Raw genomic sequence first — 20764 nt, 5'->3', positions numbered from 1 at the left:
AAGTCAAGGAAAGGCATCCAGCAAACAATCAGGTATTTTTCGTCATGCTAGCATAATGTTTGTTTTGGAACAAATTTTCAACGTGACTTATAAATACATCTTTATTCAGTCAAAATGTTTTTTGGGTTCGTGCTTGCAAACTTTGACGCAAACCTAAATCACCTTTTTGTTAAAAGGTTTTTGGAAAAACAGTGTTGGAAACGCATAACAAACAAATGACTTTTACCCAGGAAACTGGGATTTGTACCTTATACATGACCATTATTTTAGAGTTAGCTAGCTGATTCATTAGGAGATATGATCAGTAGTAGTGACAGCAGCTCAATATAACCACTTCAGTAAATCTGGCTAGTCTCATGTTCAAGTTGATCTTCTCAGGTATATCCACACAGCTTCCACATAGCTGTTTGTTTTTTAGATCACTTGTTGGTAGTCCCCTTTAAGCAGTTTCAAACACACCCAATTTCATGAGGAGAATTATTCAGTATAAGAACTATGTCTTCAGCTGTGACTAAGCAGTTTTTTGCCATTTTTAATTAAAAAGTGCAGAGTTTCGTAGTTTGAAGGCAGCACACCAGATGAGCAGCTAAACCAGAAGAATGCTTCTCCTGTTCTTTTATCCAGCATTCATGAGGTTTTGCACCATGACATCATTCCCCAGGGATACTGTTAATGGAGAGATCTATCGAAAGGTTATCGACATTCTGAGGAAACAATGAAGACCGAGTTGAAGGAGCATAGTTTTGCTATACTGTACTGGTGCAGGGGGACACAATAGAACTTCAGAGGCCCAAAAACAACAGCTGATTAAAGGCAGAGATTAAAGGCATACAAGGCGAAGATGATGGCCAAATTTAAATCAGGTAAGGCATTTGATAAATACAGAGCATTTCTAATTTTTGTAAACACAGACTTCTCTTCCATTTTTTTGGTTACCATGGTGAACTAATAAATGACTGGTTGCCTGAGGATGAGTGGGTTTTATCGACATCTGGTCTTTTTAAGCCCCTAAAGCAATCAACTGAAACAGACTCTTTTTGAAAAATGTGAATGGTTGTTTATGTGTGTCACGTGGAATGATACTTTTCTTTGTTCCCTGATTGCTAAGAACTGAGAGACCAATTTAATCAAAACAAAAATTAAAAAACTACATTTTGATTGCCAGAGGTGAGAGTTAGTGTTGGAGTTGTCACACTTGATGAATTGGTCCTCGGAGGGTTAAAGGTCTCTGCTCCCGCCCTGCTCTATCTGCTATTGTGTATGTGTGGCCCTTTGGTTCGCTCTCAGTTTTTCTTGCCTCCTTCATTTGCCAACACTTCAGCAGACACCGTTATGTTGCCATGGTTCCTCAGCCTCCAGGAGGCTTCCGTCAGTTCATTAGGACAATCCGACATGTCTGAAGTATTCCATAAAACTCTATGGTGTGAACTCTGCCAGGGGCAACAGGATGCTGCTCTTGGTAGCAGATTAAATCAATTGAGGTCTCCTAAAAATTTCCAGTGCGGGCTTTCTTTTGTTCCAACGGCTGTTTGATGGTTGGGAGAAAACTACACAAGAAAATGCTTGTAACTTCCACTCCTCTTCCATACGAATCGAGGGCTTTTAATGTAAATAAGTCCATTAGACTTCTGGCGTGAACAATGCATAATGCTCAGGTACTCATCTAATATGTGTTTACTGTGAAAAAGACAGCAGTCAACTGTCTCGATTTAAGAGGAAGAGGAAGAAAATTGTCCAGTGGTGTAAAATAATTTACTGTTGCAGTTAAATCGCTTCCTGAAAAATCAAGCCCCTTCATGCTCAGGTGCAAATGACTCCTTTCTCTGCTTCTTCATTTAATGGCACGAAGGGTGCAGTGTCATTAATAACGGATTATATTTTCCTGTCCCAACCCAAAATTACACATTTAGAAGCACTATACGAATGATTTCAAGCGTTTGTTATTATCAACCTTAACTCTTTATATGATGTGATATAAACAGATGGTTTACACTGGACGACTCAGTTTAATTCATTTTAATGATTTGAAAGTATTTCTATTGCCTCATTTCACAACAATGGCACTTCACTGTGTTTTCTACTGTAAAGTAAAGACCCTGGGATATTCTAAGGTCTGATGACAGTCTGTGAGGAACAGTAGAAAGGAAGAGCACAGCTCAATAGGCAGTTTGAATGTGAGGGGGAAAGAGGACAGGATAAAAAAAAACAGTGGTGGCCTCCATTATGCCACCTTGGCACAACTTTAAATTTCACAGCTAATGTGTCATTTGAACAGAATCTTTGGTTTACATGATAAAAGAAACGAGTAATTTTCTTCTCTACACTATTTATAAAATCACGTTTAAAACACCGGTCAATCTGAAGAACAATCTTCCTCTGAAGCCGCTGGTCTCACCGTGAGAGACCACAGCATTCAGCTTAACTGGACTTTCACCTTATATAAATGCATAAATGTTAGTTTTAGAAGCAAAGTATTGTTATTGTGTGTCATTAATAAAAACAAAAACAATGTCATATTGTTAAAAATCTAGAGAGAAGAATAATGAAGTTCTTTGAAAATGATTTTACATTCACAAACTGTCATGAATCGCTGTGCGGCAGGCAGGAGTTGGACCCAAAATGCAGGCGCTCAGGCACGAGGTTTAAACACAAAGAACTCAGCTTTATTCGCTGGCAGGACAAAGTCATACAAAGCAAACTAACCCACAGAGAGACACAGGGAGATCCACACACAGCATGAGGGACGACGCGACACTGACTCAGAGAAACACAGGGTTTAAATACACTGGGAAGTAACGAGGGGAATGAGACACAGAAGGAGGGCACAGCTGGGAGAAATCAGGACTGACGAGACAAGCAAAGCAGGACACATTCACATAAGACACGGACCATCAAAGTAAAACAGGAAGGATCACACAGAGACGCGAACTTGACACAGTGGAGACAGCAACTAAGAAACAGAGACATAAACCATAAGGCAGAGGACTCTAAGAACCGAAAGACACAGAGGGAAATACTCAGCTTGGAGCACAAGAAACTAGACTAGAGGGAGTAACAAAAGACCAACCATGAGAACATAATGCACAATGCAGAGTGACAGAAAACAAGAAACTCAAACATGCAAAGGCACACAATTACACAGAACAGAGGGGGCACAGAGAAACATGAAGGGCAAGGGATCAAAACTAGAAGCCATAGAATAAATCACACACAAGTACAATAATCACAAAGAACTAAAAACGCTGGGTCAGGGGACCCAGGACCGTGACACAAACGTTTTCATTTATGTTTTTACTCTGTCATTATGGGATAATGTGAGTATAATTTTGAGGTAAAAATTGAATGTAATGCATTTTACAATAAAGCTGTAACATGACAAAATGTGGAAGAAGTGAAGCGCTGTGAATACTTTGTGGATGTAGTTGCCTCTTCCTGACATGTCTTCCTGTTAATAAAAGGGAGTTCTTCTTTCCCACCATCACCAAGTGATCACAGAGGACTGAGAGCTGATTGGAGTTTTCCTACTATAATAATGTTGGCTCTTTACTATAAAACCGTTGAGAGGATTGTTGTTGTGAACAGGCATTTCATACAGTAAATAAACTTGCACTGGATTGAGTTTCACCAATTACTATATTACAACAATGGAATGTACTACCTTATAATGCCCCTTCCTGACTTCTTGTTTTTTTGCATATTGTTTGCAAAAACATTTTTAGTATTTGACAAAAATAATGTACAGATAAAAAGATAGTAAACACAAAATACCATTTTTAAGTGATAATTTAATTTATGAAAGGATAAAACCGTACCTGGCCTTACTGTATGAAAAAAAAAGTAATTGCCCCTTAAATGTAATAACTGCTTGTGACATCCTTGGCGCCAAAAACTGCAATCAAGTGCTTGCGGTAACTGGCAAGGAGTCACATCTCTGTGGAGGAATTTTGGTCCTCTCTTTCTTAATTCAACCACACTGGTTTTTATTTTTATTTTTATCATGAACAGCCTGTTTAAGGTTATAACATCAAAGCATCTCAATCTAATTTAAGTCCCAACTTTGACAACCAATCAGAGGTGGACTTACTGGTTTGTTTCAGATCAATATCCTGCTGCATAACCTGCGTGCACTTCAGTTTCAGGGCACAAACTGATGGTCGGACATTTTTCTTCAGGGTTTCTGCTACACAGCAGAATTCATAGTTCCATCAATTACGGAAAGTCATCCAGGCACTAAAGCAGCGAAGCAGCTCGAGACCATCACACTACCACCACCATGCTGACTGTTGCAATGATGTTTTTTTTAATGAAATTCTGTGTTTTACAGCAGATGTAACAGGACTCAAGCTTTCCAGTAAGTGCAGCTTTTCTCTCATCAGTCCACGGAATATTTTGCCCCAAAGTCTTGGGAATCATCAAGACTTTGGTCAGCAGTGTTGTTTCCTTGGATCTCTCCCATGGGTGCCATTTTTGCCGTCTCTTTCTTATTGCAGAATCATGAAAACAGACCTTAACTGGGATAAGTGAGACCTGCAGTTCTTTAGATGTTGTTCTGGGTTCTTTTGTGACCTCCTGGATGAATCACCAATGCGCTCTTGGGACTATTTTGGTCGGCCGGCCACTCCTGCGAAGGTTCAGCACTGTTCCAAGTTTTGTCCATAGTTCATAATGACCATAGTTTACTGGAGTCCAAAAGCCTTAGAAATAGCTTTCCAGCTCCTTCCAGAATGATAGATGACTGGCAGACTTTGTTTCTCAGTCGTTCTTAGGTTTCATCTTCTAGATTGTGGAATGATGAGTTGCTTTATGAAATAGTTTAGCCTTTGTCAGACAGGTTTTATTTAAGAGATTTCTTTATTTAGCATATCTGGCAGTAAATAGTGAGGCTAGTGAAATTAAATTCAGCATTCCAATTTTTTTTTATTAATCTCAGTTAATTAATAATTTAACAGAGAAGGGAAGTTTTTCCACACAGGGCCAGATAAGTTTGTATAGTTTATTTCTCGTCATAAATGAAACTGCTTTTGTATTTATTCATCTTACCTTGTCTAACATTAAAATGTATTTGATGATCTAAAACGTGTGAGAAATATGGAAAAAAACTAAGAAATTAGGGAGTTTATCACGGCACTGTAGGGATTTGCTTTTTCTGGTCCGAAGAAAACATGAAACTCATGTTTTCACGCAAATCTTCAAAAACCGTTCAGCAAATCAATTTGATGCGAAAGGATTAAGCCTCAGTAATCCAGTTTGATGCAATCCACTACTTCCTAGACTTCTCCCTCGAGGGCTGGAGGCAGAAGGATATTCCCTTGACTGACAATTACAGATAATTACAGCGTCAGAGTGAAAGCTTTATTTAACAAGCTGTGTCCTAAATTACCTATAATTGACGTGGTCATTTTATAAAATCATTGACAATGTTTGACGACTCTTTTTGCATTTCCAGATGTTTGCAGGGGTGAAAGACGTGACTTGCTTCTTCTGATTTACGACTTTAAAGAAAATGGCTTTGGGCCACAGGGACGCACAAAGAACTTAAACTGAGGAGGGGATGTGTTATTTTAGCAACAAGTTACTGTTGCCAGAATTCGATATTCTATCAAAGGTGCAAAGACAAATTATATCCACCTACGGATTTAGGTTAAATAAACAAAATCAGCGATAGGTTTGATTTATTTCAGATAACAAAGGCTAACCTAAATCTGCTATTGGCAAACTGATAATTTGGGATTTTAAGAGGTCGTTGAGTTGAAAAAAAAGAAGTTTGGAATTTAAAGTTGAAACTTATGGAGACGGTCTTTGTAATTCATTGGTGAAATAAAATGAAAAGTTCATAAAAATGTAAATCAGCCTATTATTTTCCACCAAACACCCCAATCCCACTAAAGCTTTCTGAGGAAAGAAGTGAACAATGAGTTGAATGGAGAGGAGCATGAAGTCCAATTATTTTAATTTAGTCAATTTTTCACTTATGTGGATTATAAAAATGAAAAAACAGTGAGCCAAAAAAAAAGAAAGAAAGAAAGAAATGAAAGGCTTTTACGAAACACCCTAAAATGACTCTTTATACTGACACTATATACTATATAAGTGCTATTAGTACTTTTTTATATTTGCCTTTTGCACTGGATCCTACACAGAACACAAACACACAAATGTCAGCATCACAAGAACGTTTGTTTTCATCTGTGTTTTAATTTGATCTGTATTTAACATTAAAAAACCAAAGTGTTCATTAAAAAATATTTATGAGGACGCCCTCTTTTTACACATCATGTACCTGCCCGAGTGTAAACCCAAATAAAAGGCAAAGAAAAAAAGAAGCCTCCGGAAAAGTCCGGAAGCAGTGGTGGCATTAGCTTTGAGTTATAGTGTTAACTTGTAGCTTTATCAAAATGTCTTAGCAGGCAGAGCTGCTCTGGAGGCAGAACTAGGCTTTTTTTTTAAACTTAGGTAAGGTTATTTTAAAAAAAATATATTTAAAGCTAAATTCCTCCTCATACAAATGAAAAGCTGAGTTCTACTGCTACTGTAAAGCTACATTTGACATTTACCATATTTATACTGTAACTGAGACTTCCTGGACCCGTGGTCACCAGTACAAATGCAGTCTCGCTTTAAATTGGAGTCGGATACGCGCAGTTTGATATTAGGCAACTGGCAAAGTAAACACCAAAAACATGACAGTGAAATACTTCAAACAGGTATACACAGTGCTATGGCTTTGTGTAAGTACCTAACACTTACTGCTCAGCCTGGTAGATCTGATGATTCACTCCTCATAGCTGAGTCTCGGAGAAGTTTATCAATATTCATATCTCGCTAGTTATATTTTACAAATGAGACCTGAGCCACTTTGTCGATCCCTTATTCCAAGGCTTATCAGACATCATCAACACACCGCTAACAGCTAATAGTAAATTCAACTCGTCTGAAAATTGTACTGATTGTAGTATTTCTTTCTGTTATAATATTGTGTATTTTACAGCTATTTTAGCCGTTTCCCCTATATCTGTCCACTTTAGTTTTATTGCATAGCTGCTGCTTATATTTTTGCCTCCAGAGTGGCTCAGACTCTAAAAAATGTCCTTGTCTCTTAGAGCTTCAGTTCAGCCTGCCGGAATAATTCCGCAATTTGTCCCGGAAGCGTCGCATCTCCCCGTCTGTCACATCATCTGAGTTCTTGGCATGGGTTCCTGCTGGTGTCCGGGATACCAGTGTCCAAAATTGTTCACATATCCTCCTGAGTGCACCGGTGCACCTTTGGCAGCCATGCTGATATCCCACAAGGAACACGGCGAGGAGGAGGCTGGTGGTGGAGGGGCAAGGTGTTCTCCCTCAGGTCCACAGGGCCCATTCTTCATGATCTTCTTGTATTTAGATCGTTTATTTTGGAACCATATTTTCACCTAGAAAAAGAAAAAGTACAAGAGTTAAGAGTCATACAGGAAACGCTGTGATTGGATTGAGTGATTTATTACAAGATAAAGACCAAAACTATCATAAAGTGACTGTTTTATTTTAAGGTCATGGGCTCAGTAAATAATTTTATTTAAAAGAATTATGCAGCACCGTGTTCTTATTTTGTCCTCTTTTTTTCTTCCTCGAGTTTTTAAAAAATCAGTAACCAACACAACAGTGGGTGAGTCTTTAACCATAAATATACATCTAAAAACACTTTGTTCACAACTAAAATCAAATCAGGTTAAACTCTCATTGCACCCTTGTGGTTGTATACGAATACCAACAAGTCAAGTTGGAGTTTACAACTGTCTTTACCAAGGCACATATAATATGTGCTTTATTAGCATCGTCAACCCAGCAGCCCAAAAGAACTGTACAATCACCTAAAAATCAAGGTGGGTGTTGTCACAATCTCTCCTATAATTTTGTCATTAACCACAAAACTAATCAGTTTTTCCTTGAGTTCAAATGGAGGGTTTTTTTTGCCAAATTTGAAGAAATTCCCTCAATGTGTTGCTAACAGTGGATCACAGTAAAATCTAATCCGATCATCCTTAAGCCTGAGTGAACCCTCCTTCACCACAGTTACTGACAAGAAGAAAAGATTTCGATATAGATGACCTGATAACTGAATCATTATAAAGTCATTGCTATCTAGCACTAACAGCTGTGATGACCAAAGGTAAGTGATGTGCATGAGCAGATTAACATTAGCTTTGGGCTCCTTAAATCTAGGTGCTAGCTTAGGTGCTTCCTTTAAGTTGAACTCAGCGAGGAAGCAGTTTTTCTCTGCACAACTGTTTCTGTTTTTAGTTTTTGGAAACATTAAAAGGTTTAGCACATGTTAGCAATGATACCTAATGATGTAGCGGTGATAATGTGATACCTGCGGCAGGCAAAAACAAAGCAAAACAATAAGGCAGTGTAAGGTTACATAAACCAGGCAACAATAGGCAGCACACGTAAGATGTGCCTATACTTCAGTGCGGTACTAACAGAGAGTAAGCTTGGAGTAATATTACAGGGAAACTATAGTTAGCTCCTACAGCTAAAAACACCAGCACATGATAAGGTACTTGAATCACACTGTCACACCCACACTATGCATACAGCTCCTTTAGGGTTTTAAAAACTATCTTGGTGTGACACATAAAGCTGTTTATTGGAACGCCTGCATCTTATAGAACGACGGGTTCAATGGAAACTGATGGTCAGCATATTACCCAATCCTGTGAGTATATTAGCCAGCAGGTTCATACAAAAATATTAATATGTGACTACAGGCATCATATAATTAAAATATCTCAAAGTATTTAGATGAATATCACTTCAATCATTTATCAGTGGTTACAGATGATTTAGTTACGTTGTTAATATAATTGGCATTTCTTTGTTTCCAGCATGCTTGCAAATTGAGCATCAAATTACGCAAATATGCCTGTCGGCCAACCTGTCAGCTTAGCGGGAACGAGTGAATCATGTATAATTGTACAGAGGCAGTGAAGGATACTTTTGTCTGAAATGGGTTTTAACTGTGCTGTAAAGGGGAAAAAACCTGCGCCCATAGCACAGTTCTGGCTAGCAACAAAGGAGAAGAAATATAAAAGAGTGAGCAAAAGAAAAGAAAACACTCTTGGCCCTGAAAGTGTTTTCTTCTCCAGTCCTAGGAATTATTACCCGGGGAGTTTATGGGTATTTATGAAGACTGTTGTGAAGTGGTTTTATGGAAGATATTTTAATCTATAAAAATTCTAATTTCAGAGTGCTGTAATTGATTTGGAATATGTGGAAAAAATTATCCCTTTCCCAGTAATCCCAAAATGTCCAGCTTTCACACCCAGCTTTTGAACTGAAACAGCCAGAAATCATGCCGAGTGAAATTTGACATTTAATTTAAACTCTATTGTTCCAATATATCCACTGACGCCAGTCACCAGCTGTGAAAAGCATAGACTCCATAAATATACGATATAATATATGAAAATTAAAGGCGATAATGCTGCTTTTCAGAAATTAAAACTAATTAAATTGTAAATTATCCACTTTGAATTCTTCAAGCTGCAACATTTAGGAAGGTTTTAAATCATATTAAAGTTCAATTATTAAATTAACATAATATTAATCTTAATATAAAAAGTGATAGTCACACACTGCATTGAATACTATATAATAATCCCCTGCAGTATTACACTGTGGATGAAAACCTGAAGGATTGGAGTGTAGCTTAAGAGGCCAGGAGTCAATCAACAGCATCCTCAGTGAGAGCATGTCATCTGTAATTATTGGTTTCATATTCCAGCAGCAACACGGAGCTGACACTTTTCTGAGTGTGTGGCTAATGACTCTGACTTTAAGGGAAGACGGTGGCTGAAAGGCAGGCAAAAGACCACTGAGGGACACAGAGTGTGTGTGAAAATTAACAAACTTAATTGTCTGCATATACTAAAGTCCTTGTCAAAAAAGTTTTTTTTGTCCAGATGTCTTCCATTTGGAAGTTGTATAGATGGCGTGTATGTGTGTGTGAGAGGTGGACAGAGATAGGGAACGTTTCGAGGAAAAACATTAGAACAGTGCTACGTGCCATTTCTCAGCTGCGTTGGGAACATTATTTTTCGATGGAAAGTGGTCAGTCGCTGGCTGGCAGCCTAATGGCATGATCGCTATCTTCAAGTGTGTGCGAGTGTGTGTGTGCGCGTGCATTTACGTGGCCGTGGGTGAATGCGTGCACATAAACTACGTATGTTTTCCATGAGTGTGCCCGTGATCAGAAAAGCGCACCCGTGTACGTGAGGAATGCACAGCAGACGCAGCGGGCCAACACATATAAGCACACAGGCTAGATGCAGCTGACTGTGGGTTTCAGTAGGACTTGTTCTGTGTCTTCTATTAATTATGTCGTAAAGAAGCCTAAAAATATAAAAAGTTGCTTTTTGTTTAAAATTACTGCACATATTTTACCTGCAATTCTCTATATTTACAGCAATACTGGTTAGCCTAGCCTAAAACATCAGAGGTTTTTATGTTTCAAAATCATTTGACCAAGAAAAAGGAGTGGAAAGTAAACGAAATAGAAAGTATTTATTAGAGAAAATGAAAGAAAATAATAAAATTTCAAGGATCGCAGGGTTTTAGTTCTACATGACCAGTACATTAATAATATACATTATTAATATAAGCCAATATTAATCCTCAGTTCCTGATTCAGATAATTTTTCAGTGTATCGTAGTTCGTGCATGACATGATCTGACATATAAGTACAAGGGGAAACAAAGACAATTATTCTAACTGACACAGCAAAAGCTCTTCACTCTTTTCCAGAAAAGTCATTTTTTTCCTCCCTAAAAATATAGGGCTTGGGTTTGGGTTAACACTGAGGATGACTTTGACCTCAGAGTGTTAAAACATTGTACCTAATCTAGTTAATCTCTTGGTTTGTTTAATATATTTGTTCCCATCTGTCTATTTACTGGCTAGTTGGACCCGTTTCCATTACTGTTGCCACATTCCGAAAAATTAAAGTTAAATTTGCTAATAGAACCAAGAATTGGATGAAAAATAAAAATCAAGGTTGAAACGTACAGGCAAGGCAACTCTTGATTAAAGAAGCGGAAGACTGTGTCAAAGCTGAAGGCAGTAAACCTTTTTATTTATGAGTGTCTTGCCCAAATACTTTTGATCCCCTGAAAATAGTGGGCTGTGTATACAAGATGCTGAAGTTCAACAACGCTTAAGTGCAACATTTTTCCCCAACCACATCACCACATCAACTGTACCGTGTACACCAACTGTACTATCAACTGTAAGCTGGATATGAACATTTCACAAAAGGCACCATCATCTTCAACATGTGGCGTTGTGCATAGGGTGTATTTAACGAATGCTGCTTTTTTCGTTCTATTGTGGAATTTCTGAGTGTGTTATAATGGAAACATTTACACATCAGGAACTGGACATTTAAAAAATCCAGATAAAAGGACAAAAAGTAGTGAGTTATTTTGTACCTAGCCTACAGAAATGCAACAAATGTAACAAATGGTATGTGATACTAATAAAAGTAACTTCAGTAACTTTGTGCCGTGTTTCTGAAATGGGAACTCAAAGAAAGAAGACTCCCACACGCTAAACATCACAATCCAACATACAAATGTGCTGCCATTCCTCAAACTACCATCACATGTGCTCTCATTGTACTCCACAATCAGCTGAATCATACTGTGTTGATCCGTACAAACTGACTGCCTTTGATCCAAAACACCTTGAAGAACAAGGAGCGAGTTCAAAAATGGTGCTTCTCAATGAGCATACATGTGAGTATGACTTGTAGCAGACCACAATAAAAAAGCAAACCACTATACCACTACAAAAGATGAAGACAAATGAATGGATCATCTCTTACTTCTAGTGTAAACATAGCTGCTGCAGTTAATTCATATGGGATTAGGACAATTCAGCTGATGATCAAATGCTGATGGTTGCTGAGTGTGCACACACATGCAGGCGAGCATGGATCGTATTTCAAATATTCCAAAACAGTGTCATCTAATGTTTCCCCAGTCGGACACCTGCTGTCTATTCAAACCTTTATTCTTCACCTTTTGGACAGGCGCAATGTATCTGTGATTATTCTACACAGAGCCTACAGTGTCATAAGCCCATGGAAGTAAGGCACTGCTATAATTTGTTGTTATAGATTCCTGTTATCCATAAATAACAACGACTGCTGACTGACAGAGTTGGCCACTTTGTCTACAGTCTACATGTACCAGTTACTCACAGGGACAATACTTCCTGTTTTCCAGCTCTGCACTGGTTTTCCCAAGAGAAACAAAATGTTTAATAATATCACTGTCAGACTCTGTCGTTGTTGGCTGTGCTTATGTGAAACTTCCACTTTTTCAGTTTTCATTAACTAGAAAATAGCTGAAACCAACTTATTTATCATATTTAAGAAACTACAGACAATGACTGACTCTCCTCTTGGTAAGTCAGTTTGCTTAGTGCAGATGAATTTGGTAGTAAATACATCCTACCATGAGCTACCATGATGGCAAAAACACTAGCTCAACTCAAATAATACATCACTAGTTCAAGCACTTTAACAAGCGTTTGGACATCACAGTGTTAAACTAAGTTTTAATTGTATCAATTATATGAAATTATAAACAACGTTATTATTACTTTATTTTGAATTGATGAATGAATTACATTAAGTTGGCAATAGAGGTGCAACAAAAGAGACGACACAGCCATGCCTCTTACAGCCTTCTCTTGCACTGAGTCAGTATTACACTAGCTGACAGCAGTGGATCACTGGAGCTAAATATCAACATAAAATTTGTCAGTAATCTGGATTTTCCAGCGTCACTACCTCGTGACTTCTTGGCACCTCTCAAATGAAGTTTTGTGTTGAACAATATCAGGAAAACTGCCCGACAAAGCAAATCAGAATCAGCAATCAGCTTAAATGAGCACATTGCTAATCTAAGCAGGCCCAGTAGTAAACACAGACACTGACAAAATAAAGCAGTTAGTAAAACACGTTCCACTGTTTTTCTTTGTCAGTTACACAGATATAGAGATTTATGGCTGATGAGCCCCAATGAAAAACACAACAGTTTTTCAGTATCATTAAAAAGGATTTATTCAAAGAAAACACGTTGGAATGGAAAGCATCTCTCTGGTCTATGAGTGTGTTTTCTTCATTAGTTCTGTTACGATTATGTCATTTGCATTGGTAAGTTTTAAAAATGTTCATTATGTCTCATAACGAGACCAACCAGGTGTCACACTTTGTTTTTTATCACTTGTCCCATAAAGTTGAGTCTCACAAAAAACATATGCCTTATAAAGAAATGTGAATCTACCCTCCTCCCCAAAAAAGTAAATAAATAAAATAAGATATATTTGATCCTAAAATGGTCAGTGCCAAATGTATATAGTGCTACATTTTTTGTATTTGTTAAATAAATACTACAAAATCTACCTTTAATCATTAGCAATGTGTTCCACATTGTACTACACAAGCATGCTCCATTCCCCACAATTAGTTTCATGGGGTCCAGTCATAATACTCAAAGCAGTGCATGATGTTAGGTGAAATAATCAGCCTATACACGAATCATTACAACCAACTACACGTTTCTTTGTGGATTCCAACTGTACATAAAATATTTTTGTATTGAATATATAATTAGGGCTCCTATTTCTAAAGCAGTCCATGTATTTTGCAAAATGTGTAAGTTACTACATTTCGTATTTTGAAGAAAATGCACCTTCATTCACACATTTGCCTGTTTTTCTAACGCTATGATAAAACTGAGGATCGGGGGATTTGATCTGTAACGTAAAGATTCAGAACAGCAAATATTGAAGTGTTGTTGACTGGATAAAAGCTGGATTGCTGCTGGCTAACGTGGTTCAGCCTTTATGGACATTTATAAAAAATGTGAATTATAAATAAATGTTAAAATATCCAATTAAATCATTTTTACCTAGACGCCACAACAACACGATGCAGCTTCACAGACAAAACAGCAGCTGTTGGGATTCGTTTGCTGGTGTCTCCACATGTGTATGAGTGCGCACACACATTTCAAAGAGATGCAAAACAGGCAGAAAGTCCCAGTGAACCAATTTTGAACCTGTTCTGGTGACACGTGGAGACAAATCTGCGCAAACGGTTTCCAGCACACTGCTCTGCATTTTCAAATGTTTTCTCCCATCTCATGCATTTGAAGATTTCATGACAGAGTTTATGCCATATTGCACTTATGTTTGGCTACATCAATGTCTAATTCACAGATGAAGGAATGTTGGCATCAGTCGGCATGAATGTACCAGCGCTCGTCTTGTTTGGGCTTAGCAGAGAACAAAGAAAACAATCAGAGGTGTGATTGAGCTCGGTTAAGAAGTAGCTCTAATTTTGTGTCATGCATACTTTGGAAAATAGGGTGAAATTGCAACTCACACCCTCTATTAGAGTCACTTCACACTGGAAATGTTTTCAAATCTTCACATCATAGGCAATAATGTTTTTACCTTAGACAGGTTAATTATATTCCTAAAAGTGTCATTCCATCCTGCTCACATTTTAATGCCTAACATATTACGAATGTTCAAATTTAGGGACCGTCTACACTGCTTTATTGTGCATGCTTTGTCCATGTGTGAATAGCTCATACCAACCTGTGTCTGCGTGAGGCCCAGTTTGGCGGCCAGGTCGGCCCTCTCGGGCAAGGCGAGGTACTGGGTTTGCTGGAAGCGCTGGTTGAGAGCCTGTAGCTGCAGGCTGGAGTAGATGGTCCGAGGCTTCCTGATCTTTTTCCCTTTTCCATTGAGCCTCACTTCTCCATTTTCTATCACCGCTGTGGGCTTCTCATGCTCTGTGTTAGAAGGGAGGACAGAAGGACGGTGTTCAGAAAAATGTTAACAGTGGGATTTCAAGCTGGGCTCTTCTATGTCACAAAAAGACTGTAGAAAATCATTTTAACATTTAAATGATTACGAGATATAAAATATTCATGTGTGAACACTGAAAATTGATGTTGGACAAAAAAAGTGGTTTATACTATAATGTTTTTGACATAAATTCTTTTTTAACCATTTATTATATTAGAAATTGTACAAAAAGTATAAATAACACTGAAAAGTATTTTGTGAAAACTGTCCCAACATCTACAATTCAAAGATAAAAAAAGAAATCTCTACATGTGTTGATTAAAAAATTGGCATTCAAAGATTTTGGATTCAAAATACTAACAACAATTAATAATAAGCTCCCCTCTAAAATTGGATGGTGCTGTTAAAAATGGATATAGCGCAGAAGCAGTAGTTAACTTCACCCAGTACTCAAGGCTAGAAAAATCCAGGAACCTGAAGTAACACTGGAGGAAAATAACCCGCTGATACTGGCTAAAACTACTACAGCTACAGTAAATCAACCCACAGCAGCTCATTTTTACCCAGTGATATTATGTAATGATTAAAGATCAGGTAGCGTCACAACTATGACATGTGCAATGATAGTGAGTGGTGGTCCTTTTCAAACCATGTTGACTTACAGTTATCCAGACATCAAAGCAGCTCAGCTTTTCTTTGTGTTTTTTGTATTTGTGTATTTTTTTCAGGAAAGCTATATTGTGCGTACGTACACCCCCTCTGATCTTTGTTATGACATGAGCTCACAGCTTGCAGTGGCAGGAAAGAACAGTTGTAGAAAAGCCAAGGCCCCACAAGATGCTTGCATTCTGTATCTGAGCTACGCTCTGAGCTGACGCGCAGCAACACCGGGGGACAGAAGCACAGTGGGTGCTTAGAAACGACCTGACAGGGGAAGGTTTCTTTTAGAAAGAAAACGCGCTAGTGTGTAAAACACTTATTAGCTCAATCTGGCTCACATATCCATATATAATAAAACGTATATGTATGTTTTTAAGGTGTGACCCTTGTTCCAAGAAACTGGACATTTCATAAAGGTGACCAAAGTGTCCAAAAAGAACTCCATGTCAACAAGCCCTGCAGAGTCCCTCACAGACCAAGATTTGTACAACACAGTTAACGTGTAAAGTGATGTTTAACTTGTATGTATTGGGTGAGTTAGAGCGTGGTGTAAAACTCCAACAGCAAAAGTCCAAGAAGACAGATTTTGGGTGAGCACCAATGAAAATCTGTCGTATTTATTTGTGTTTTTGTAACTGATCATTTTCCCTGCCACTGATTCCAAATCTGCTTTAAAAATGTATAAACTGCAGTTGCTGTGAAGGATTGTGAAATGGGCCTTGAGCTGATCCATCTGTTCGTCTGTCGATGCGCATTTACAGAAGCAGAATTTATTTATAAAACCAGTCGAGTAAACCTGATGAAAGTACTGCGTCATGTTCACCTGCGTCATGTTTATGGAGAACTTTTTTTTCTTTTTGAGAAAACATAAAAACATTGTGTACTTTTTCAGAATTTTATTTTCATTTTTTAAGCTGAATATATGCTGAAATGACCGTAAATACTGCATGTGAGGCAAGGACATTTTCAGTATAGACAAAAAAAATAATCCTATGTAAAGATTTAGTTTAAATGAACGTGTTTTTTATGTAATAGTAAATTCTTTAAATAATAATGATGAAAATAAAAATATAAAATTAAGAGCAAATTTTTTTTTTAAAAAGTGAAAATGTGAAAGAAAAGTGATCTGCACTGGGATATTATTTAAAACAAAAGAAACAGTCGTAATCGTCCCGGTATCTGTTAACTGCTCCTGCTGCCAAATTCTGACGAGACGTTTTCATCTTACGTGGAGTTTTATTTTTATTGGCGTTTATTGTTTTTTTCGTAGCTTTAATCTGTCATATTACACAAAATAACTGCACGTCTTTGTCAATGAAGCAAAGACATAAATAAGAATATGAAGTAAATGTATCAGGTTTTTCCCTTTGGGTTGGATTTTAGTTTTGTTACACTTTGAAAAAAAAAAGCTCAAATCTATAAAACACTTTTTTTTCGTTTAAAATGACATTTTACTTTAATTTCGTCCATTTCGTATTTAGTTAATTCTGTTTATTGTGGTAGTGTGATAAGTCAGATCACAGGCTTTGGTGTCTGCTCAGAGGGAAACGTGACGGCTAATATTTGGAGCATGAGGATGAGGCTTTGGGTTTTGGTGGGGAGCGCGGGACACCACAGGGCCTGTGCCGGAGAGTCACACAGTCTGCGCAGGCCTTAAACACATCTCCCGGCCAACCCCAAAATACGCTAAACACAACGCTGTGGCCGACCTGTGTGTGGATCCAATTATTGCGTTCCGCTGCGGCTTATTTTCATGTTTCTGTAGACCCACTTCAAGAATTTTAATGGTCCGAGTTCATCCGCTGTGATTATCCTTATTAGTTTTGCATGTTTTATTCTTTTAATGTCCTCTGTGATTAATTTCAGACTGAATTACTATTAAAAATGACACATCGAACTATTAATAATGTATTTTAGCTTGTTGTCGGATTTATTTATTTATGGCATCTTTCAGCACATTTAAACTGACAAATAAATTAAACTAAAATCCCACGAACATATTTAAAGACCAAAGTGTAGAAACAAGGAAATGAGCAAACATTTATTCATTTCTGTGCGTAAACCTACCCGCATCGTCCAGTCTGGTGTGTCCGAGCGCGCCGCTGTGACCACCGTGCTGATAAGGCAGGTAGGCACCGGGGTGATGCGCGCTCACTGGACTGTGGTAGGGTGGGTATCCCAGCGGGCGACCGTAAGAGGAAGCCCCGGAGGAGAAGGGCCCATCGTGCTGCGAGGGTCCGACAGCGTGCAGTCCGTGGACCGGATAATGGTTGTGGGATAAGCCTGGCGAAGGTTGTTGATGTCCAGGGTGTCCAGGGTAGCTGTGTCCACCGAACTCCAAAAACGCGGATTTGGACGGATCGGACGTTACTAAAGTGTCTGATATGGAGCTCATAGTCATCATTGGGGAGAGGGGCAGCGATGTGCAGGGGAGAGAGGACGACGGGTCGGCTATGACCTACAGATGAGGGTCATGATAAGGCAACTGGTTTAAAAAGAAACAAGAAAAACACCCCACAAGAAAACAGAAGACTTTAAGAAGCAGCTCTTTAAAAACAAAGCGTCTCTGTATTCCCGTGGAGTGACTTTAGGTGGGTCTGCCCTCCGCTACATCCCAGCTGAAAGCTCCACAAACATCACGCTCAGTGTTTAAAAGCATTAAGTCCAACAGTAGAAGACTGGACGAATGGCAGGGAAACACGCAGACCAACAGGGGAAGTCAGCGAACAGAGAAAACAAAACAGGAACTCTTAACCAAGCAGCAGGTTTAATTACGAATATCCTTCGACGTCCTCCTACTCTCGGGCCAAAACAACCAGGTTCCCGCTCGATTCCCCGTTTGTTGTAAAGAGACTCCTGGCAGCGGAGAGAACTGGAGAGTGTTCCGAACCTGAGAGCGCACTGCGCGTCTGCTCTGACCCCCTCTCTGCCTCCATTTGGCACAAGCAGCGCGCTCATTGGCTGCAGGGCTTAACCGTGTCACACAAATCACAACCGGCAGCGGCGGGGCAGCCGGCTCTTCCCGGAGCTTGTGGCGGAGAGAGGGCCTTAAGAATGCCGAAAGAAGCCTTCAAGTTAAGAACGGCCATTAAAACATTTTTCCGCAAGTGTGACAACATGTACAAAAATAAATAAATAAAAAACTGCAGACATATTTTCCTTTCATGAGGTCAACAACTGCTTGGATCACAACAGTTTAACGAAGGCATTTTATTAATACTGACTGACGAGCTTATTTTTGGGTTGATGTGTATTTATTACTGTGAAAACGATTCGCTTCTTTAATCTGCGAGGACGTAAATGTCCTCTGGTGTTTAACGGAATTGGTGCTAAACTTTTTAAAGTACATTGTATTAACAGGAATTTATTGTACAGGATGTTCGAACCCTCTGGCAGAAATAACAATAAAATGTATACATAACCTATTTTAAAGTCATTAGTAATTCTGAGAGCAGCAGACAGATCGCCTCATTAAACTCCTTCCCAAAATAAAATTCTTCCTGTTTGCCAGAAAGCCAAATAAGGCGGATGAGGATGATTGATATTTATAAGATGCTGGCGAAAAGTTGGTGTTTTTAAATGTTTTTATTTTATAATATTTTTTATTAAACACACTGTCAGAGCAAAAAAAAAGTTCTCAAGTTATTGCTCTATTTCTTTCATTTTCATTTAAGCAAAACGTTAATGTAGAAACGACACACACACACACACACACACACACACACACACACACACACACACACACACACACACACACACACACACACACACACACACACACACACACACACACACACTGACTGCGGCCCCACACCTGGAGGACAATCATAACAAACACTGCCCTTCCAGAGAAACTCAAAACTTGTGATTTTGGCAGAGCAGAAGCTCGGACACTGTAATTTCGCTGAAGTCACGGTCATTATGCTCATCTGCGGTGGAAATCCCGGACTGTGGGCATGCTGCTAATTAAACGAAAAGAAAAAAGTAGAATGACGTGAGATAAAGTCAGCAGGATCGTTCGATTGTGATCAAATTTTAAAAAAGGGGGAATTAAGCGTAATAATGGAAATTAAGACCTACTACTGTATCATGACGTATAATCACAAATTCCAGCTGTTTGCAAGCTCTGATACAACATGCTTTTAGGTTTGAATGAAATTTACTGATATATTGAGAATCATCACTGTATTGATTACATTCTCTTATGATGCAGAAATGAAAGGAAGCCCACGAAGTGTCAGTGATGACAGTACTGGTAATAACAGTGATGTGTCAGCTAAGGTATTTTAAGTAGCTGATTACTCAGGTCATTTGGAGCGCTTCTTATTTGTAAAGGCAGGTTTATAGGGCAGGGACATTACAGGAGAACAATGGTCTTTATTGGGGTTCTAAACATTTTGACTTTGCGCTAATCCCAGCTTTACTGAAAAGTTAAATTTAAATAATCATTTTGAAATCATCAAACTATTTATTGTGTGTTGTGTCTCTATTTTGACACTCAGGAGGTGGAGCAGGAACAAATGTTTTCAGATGATCTCAGTTGCACAGATTACTTACAGTACATTCATATGTGTATTATAAACATTTCATTTTTGATGCGGCCCCACTACTCTCTTTGAGTTTGGAGTTAGGCCATATTAAATGATTCCAGAGGAAGTACTTGGATATTTTACAGCACTCATATATGAGAAGTAGATGTTTCGCAACATCTGAGGCTCAACATTTGAAACATTGTGTAAAAATATTATTATTGGTGAGCTGAGTTTTGGTGAGTTTTTCAAAAGTCCAACACTTTTCTAAAGGAATGGGTTTCTACAGGTGTCACATAAATACTGTAAAATGAAGTAAAATGTAAAACATTTCCTACTGAATTTAATATAGACTAAAAAGTAGCATAAAATTAAAATACTCAAGTAAAGAATTAATGTATGTTAAGTAAATTTACTGGGTTACCGCCTGTGTATACTTTCATTTTGCCCTCCCAAAGCCTCTGTCTCCAAGACAACCAACATATTATTGGCAAAAATATAGGTCGTTATCTGAACCTTTAAGTCAGGTTGAAATATTGACTGTTACTGTAACAGGCTGATCAATATGCTGACAATGACAAACTTTCAGATACGTCTCCATCAGTCTGAAAAACAAAGGCCATTTGTTAAAGCAGCTAACAGTCGTGTGAAAGTGTGTGCTAGTACTGGCAGCTTTACACAGTGAGGATGTTGCACACACTGAACTTGGAAA

At 38.4% G+C, this 20764-nt stretch overlaps 1 protein-coding gene across 1 annotated transcript; it reads right to left on the bottom strand.

Annotated features, from left to right (window-relative positions):
• Positions 1–5981: 5981 nt before the first annotated feature.
• Positions 5982–18436, bottom strand: LOC308411326 (homeobox protein Dlx4a-like). Its single transcript, XM_080905214.1, has 3 exons — positions 17591–18436; positions 14651–14847; positions 5982–7409 (listed from the first exon to the last, which is right to left on the bottom strand). Exons 1-3 carry the CDS (start codon positions 17925–17927, stop codon positions 7167–7169), a joined length of 777 nt encoding a protein of 258 aa, XP_080761340.1. The 5' UTR covers positions 17928–18436; the 3' UTR covers positions 5982–7166.
• Positions 18437–20764: the final 2328 nt, after the last annotated feature.

This window comes from Rhamphochromis sp. 'chilingali' (assembly GCF_963969265.1).
Source record: "Rhamphochromis sp. 'chilingali' genome assembly, chromosome: 15".
Taxonomy (NCBI): domain Eukaryota; kingdom Metazoa; phylum Chordata; class Actinopteri; order Cichliformes; family Cichlidae; genus Rhamphochromis; species Rhamphochromis sp. 'chilingali'.
Note: the sequence above shows the minus strand (reverse complement) of the source record. Positions and strands in the feature narration are given on the sequence as shown.